Consider the following 5,506-nt stretch of genomic DNA (forward strand, 5'->3'; position numbering starts at 1 on the left):
AAACAAAAGCATCTCTGTCACTAGAAACATGGACAATATATATATATATATATATAGCTAAGTTAGTAGCAATGACTGGGTTCTCAAGTCAAAAGGGTTCTCCTTCGAATGTTTTTTTTTTTGTTTTTTGGGCCAAACCTCCTTCGAATGATTTGCATTAACTATTTGAGAGTTTGATAATAAATAAAAAAACATTTGAGAAGGAAGAGTATATTTGGGCCCATTGGGCCGAGAGCTAGAAGATGATGTTATAAGTGGGCTTGATACTTTATTTTAACTCAAAATTTTATTCTCAATTTTGTATTATCATAATAACTAGTCATAATCATGTGCATTGCACAGGGTTGGTCAATTCAAAAGATGCAAATTTAAGTAATAATAGTATAGTTTAAATGATTTAATGTGTTGTTTTCTGTCACAAGTTTCAAATCAAGGAGTATCACAAGTAATGTGAGATTTATAAGTGTGAGAATTTCTCCCACTCAACATGCTAGTTTGTTGGGTGATGGTGCTATTCCTTTTGAGCTTGTGGTCTAGATTTTGATGGGCCGTAGTCGAGTAAAGTATCATAGAGCGAGAGTCACTAAAATTATAAGTTTGGGGGACACTCTTACCATGCTATTCTTTTAGGATGGATTCTCCTTTTTAAATTTGTGCTCATGACATTGGTATTTTTATTAAAAGGCCAGTGTCACGGAAATGGCTACTTACAAAAAGCTCTAACTGGTAGGAGCTCAAGTGAAGTGCCTAAAGTAGAGCCGCTAGGAATGTTGGCTATCAATGAGATAGCATTATCATGAGTCCTATATTGAGAAGCCTTACAAGTAATGTGAGATTTATAAGTGAAAGGGATTCTCCCATTTAACAAGCTAGTCTGTTAGGTAATGATATAATCCTTTTTTGGTGCAACTCTTGGCCTTCCCATCCCTCTCCCTTCAAATGAATGATATCAATTCAAATTTAAGTTTGGAAAGTTAAAAAATAATAATCACCATTTAACTAATTTTAAGTTTTAACGAATTTCTTTAACTTTATTAAAATAGTAGTTGATAGGACTTTATAAAAAGGATTGAATAAGGTATTCAAATGGACTTAATTAGCAAACGCATGTTTTCACCTTGTTGCACTCCTTTGAAAGTGAGTTTTGAGCGAGAATTGATCTACTAGGATGCTAAGTCCATTTTTTTTTTAGTTGCCTAAGGTATCCACCGTCGGTAGCAATGACTAATTCTTTCATCGTGGGGTCTTCCACAAAAGGACAAACGGCTGGCTATAGAGTGCTCTCCATTCACATGAGTGAGGAATCGAACCCCCCACCACATGCTTAAGGGACGAAGTGAGATAGCCACTACACCATATGTTAAGTCCAAATTATCTTATCTTCACAATTGATGAGTGAAATGGTAGTAGTAGCCATAGTGGTTGAGGCCACTCCTGGAGGATACAGAAGCTATATTTTTCCCATATTAATTCCACTCTTGAGAATTTTGATGAATTAAATCAACTACTATATGGATAATGCCTGAATATTCTTCAACATTTCCATGAAGCAATACCCTATGCTCATCCAAAAAAGCATTAAAGTGATTGCTAATTAATTCCAAAAAATGGGCTCAAGTACACTTGCTGTTCAATGGTTTCCAAAGATTAGAATCCACGAGAGAAGATCAATAATAAGCGTTGATTATAGTATAAACAATATGACCATTTAATATTGGGGGCTTCTTTAGTTTCTTGCTTTATATTTCTTTTTCCTTTTTTAACTGTATTTAAATTATTTGTCATTTTATCAAAAAAAATTATAATAAATTAAAGGTTAGAGTTTAAATTTGTGTAAATATAAAAAATATTTTTGAATGACTAAGTAGTTGAAAGACAACAATACTTTGTATAACCCTAGATAAAATGAAGACAATAATGAAGTAGAATTGTTGAATTAGAGTCTAGAAAACAAGAGGCAATACAAATTATGAAGGTAAAATGATAGAGGCTAAAATATTAACATTTTTTGGTCGTTTATTATAAATTACAATGATATTATTTTAACCACCCTTTACGGTAAATATAAAGCTGTATCTTGGTCCTTAAATCCAATTTTCCTCATTTCATTTGCCAAAAATTATGAATCTTCATTGCGGTTCCAGGGCTCTCAATTGAAATTAAAATTGAAAATAAAATGATAAAATTAATCCTATTTTAATTTGTTAATTACCCTGCTATAATTTGTTCATCCCCCTATGAAAATAGGGCAGTAACATTTTATAAAGAAATAAATAAGTCATAGTAGGAAAATGAATAAATTAAGTTAGAATAAAAGCAATACATGAAATGAAATCAAGTGAAAATAATATATTAAATAATTAAAATAGGATAATTAACAATATTTTCTTGGGAAATGAATTAACAATTGAAGTAAGGTTAATTTTGTCATTTTACTCTCAAATTTAATTTCAACTCAGAGTCCTAAAATTACAATGAGGGTCCAGAATTTTTGAAGTTCTCTTTTTAATTATCTAAAATCAATGAGTCTTATTGAAATTTTCTTAACCATGCAAGCCAAGAATCTAGCCTCGGTCCCGAAGCTACGCGTGACCGTTACACCAAACCAGGATTTAAATTGCTCTGTTTCCAACCATGCGCTCTGCCTAAGCAGTAACCAGGATTTTTGGAGTTCTCTTTTTTAATTATCTATTTCTCCTTTCCTGTCTTCCTTAACGGTCTCTTTTCTCCCCATCTCAGCACTTCAAAATCTTCTCAATGGTATCAAAGATCAAAAGAATTCCGACAAAATCCATCAAACCTCGTAGGAGGCAAAAATCTCCGATCAAACATGCCGTGGCTATCTCCTCCGCTGTCCTCTCCTCCATCCACCGCCGCATCACCAAACTCTTCTCCAAATTGGCGCAAATCGCTACTCCTAATCGTCGGCGGAAAGGCTATCACATCCTGAAAAAGAAACCCCATTGGAAAGAAGAACAAGTCTATGAGCAATCCTTCAACTCCGCAGGCATAAATCTCTTTCCTGATCTCTCCTTGTTACCTCCGTTGATTTACCCTCATAGAAAAACCGTTTTTCTCGACCTGGACGAAACTCTCGTCCATTCCAGGGTCGACCCGCCACCAGAACGATTTGACTTTGTCGTGCGGCCGCGAATCGACGGTGAGAGTACGAATTTCTATGTTTTGAAGCGGCCAGGAGTGGATGACTTGTTAGAATCGCTGGCGGCAAAGTATGAAGTGGTGGTTTTCACAGCGGCGTTGGAAGTTTATGCGTCGATGGTTCTAGATCGGGTCGACTCGGAACGACGGATTTCTCACCGGCTGTACCGTGATTCGTGCAGGGAAGTATATGGGAAGCTCGTGAAGGACTTATCTGCTATGGGCAGGGATCTGAAACGTGTCGTTATTGTTGATGATAACCCAAATTCATATGCATTGCAACCTGATAACGCGATTCAAATTCAGCCGTTTATCGATGATCTTGGTGATCAAGAGCTCTGGAAGTTGATCAAGTTCTTTGAGGTCTCTTAAGGTTTTGATGACATGAGGGATGCTGTGAAGAAGTACATAAGCTGTTGAGAATTAACATACTGATGTTGACAAGGTACAGTAACTTTTTTACTGTTATTAATATATATATATATATATATATCAATGAATGTATTTGTTGATAAATAAGCAAACAAAGCAGTTGCTTGATTTTAAACCGGAAAAAAAAAAAGGAGAAATTATTAGAGTCCTCTAAACTTTCAGTTTTGCTCATTCACAAACACAGTCCTATTTGCTTTGCTCACTGAGTCGCTCTTCTTTTATTCCTCGGACAGATGCTCCAGGGAATCATAATTTTATAGTCAGAGAGCACCTAACTTAAATTTTCTCAAGGGCGGATTTTTAAATGGATTATTAATTTATAAATAAAAGTATGTGTTTGCTATGTCAGAAATTGTTTTCTTATAGCATTATCACAAAGGTCATGAAAGAATATTAAGAAGTAAGGAAAGCTATGTTTAGATTTTAGAGCTTCTTTGTTTGATTTTGAGGAACTTCACAATATTGGTTAGTTTATGGAAGCTTTTTGACTTAAAGCCAAGGCCTATGAACCCCTCCCCCATGATTTTGGCTAAATGGTTTCCATCAATAGGGGAAAATAACAATGCAGGTTTCTTGTTGAACAAAGTACGTTTAAGTTAATCGAGGACTCCTTTCCGATATACAACAATGAAAAGAGGGTTTCACCATGCTGCCAATAACTTACACCAGTTTCGATTCACCCAATGGCGCACCTCCAGCACCTCCTTACTTGAGCAACCAAAAATGGCTTTAGCAAAATCGCAACGCGATTGTGAGATAAACTGACACCAAGTAGAGGGGTGAATTGGATATTCTCAATTTTTTCTGAAACTTTTTCTCAATAAAACAGTAAAATAGATTTTTTTTTTTCCAGCACAGCATTAGATAAAGAGAGTTTGACTTATGAATATCTTAAGTGGTAAATTATGAACTTTGACTTAAACATATCTTGTGAATATTCAAGCTTTTAGCTGTAAATTTGCAAAATTTGCCAACAATTGCATTAACTCTGAATCTTTGCTTATCAAGATATATAAATTTTTACTTGTAAATATCTTAGCTTGTACTTGTGAATGTTCAAACTTTCACTTATATATTTGTGAACATTACTAATCTATACAGGTGTATAAAATGTTGAGGAGAAAAAACCAAAAAAGGTCCCATCTTTGAAGATAGCATGAGTTCATGAAGGAATTCTTAGAGAAGAATAAAGGATAGCACAAGAAATTGGTTGACTCAATTAACGCATCAGTTAAAATTTGAAAAAAAGATGAGAGGAGAGGAGAGGGATCCTTATAAACATAACGCCCTTGAACAAAGAGAACACTAAAAAAATATTGAACACCTTTTAACACTCGATGTTCTCCTTTTAAATTCAAAGAAATTATAGACTTCATGATAGGGGATGTGGAAGCAGAATCGTGCTAGTTTAGGGATAGAACTTTAAAATAACAAAAACACAAGAACAAAAGGAAAGGGACGAAATTTATGATGGAAATAAAAAAAAGTATGAAGTAAACAATAGGATAATGATCAAAGCGAAGATCCTCTAGAGCACCTACCTCTAGGAACCTCAACTTTCGAAGACATCACAAGAGTTGATCACGCTCTTGATCACGTCTATTTCTCACACGGGATGCCATCATAAAGCACTAAGGCTCACAAGAGTTATAAACTCTAAAATGAATAATTTCATTCAACTTTTGTGTCGTTTACAAAAGGGAGCATGCCTAATTTATATAGGCTCATAGAAAAAAATATTTCCTAAAATTAAAACCCTAATTTCCTAATACTAAAAGGAGAAATAATATAAAATAATGATAAAATATTCAGCCACATAATTTAGGAGATATGATCCTAAAATTATGGGATTACAAAATTTAGAAATTAATACTATAATTAATCCTAACCTTTGACTAGATTCAAAATAGAAAAT

The 5,506-nt window shown here is 34.2% G+C and overlaps 1 protein-coding gene across 1 annotated transcript; it reads left to right on the forward strand.

Annotated features, from left to right (window-relative positions):
• Positions 1-2,732: 2,732 nt before the first annotated feature.
• On the forward strand, positions 2,733-4,568 carry LOC129284792 (uncharacterized). Its single transcript, XM_054920265.1, has 2 exons — positions 2,733-3,604; positions 4,160-4,568. Exon 1 carries the CDS (start codon positions 2,758-2,760, stop codon positions 3,529-3,531), a length of 774 nt encoding a protein of 257 aa, XP_054776240.1. The 5' UTR covers positions 2,733-2,757; the 3' UTR covers positions 3,532-3,604; positions 4,160-4,568.
• The last annotated feature ends 938 nt before the right edge of the window (positions 4,569-5,506 follow it).

This window comes from Prosopis cineraria, unplaced genomic scaffold, assembly GCF_029017545.1.
Source record: "Prosopis cineraria cultivar Desert tree isolate PC_DT_omini unplaced genomic scaffold, ASM2901754v1 PC11, whole genome shotgun sequence".
Lineage (NCBI taxonomy): Eukaryota > Viridiplantae > Streptophyta > Magnoliopsida > Fabales > Fabaceae > Prosopis > Prosopis cineraria.

Excerpts from the sequence above, each read along its gene's own strand:
- LOC129284792 (XM_054920265.1), top strand. The coding sequence starts at position 2,758 with ATGGTATCAAAGATCAAAAGAATTCCGACAAAATCCATCAAACCTCGT.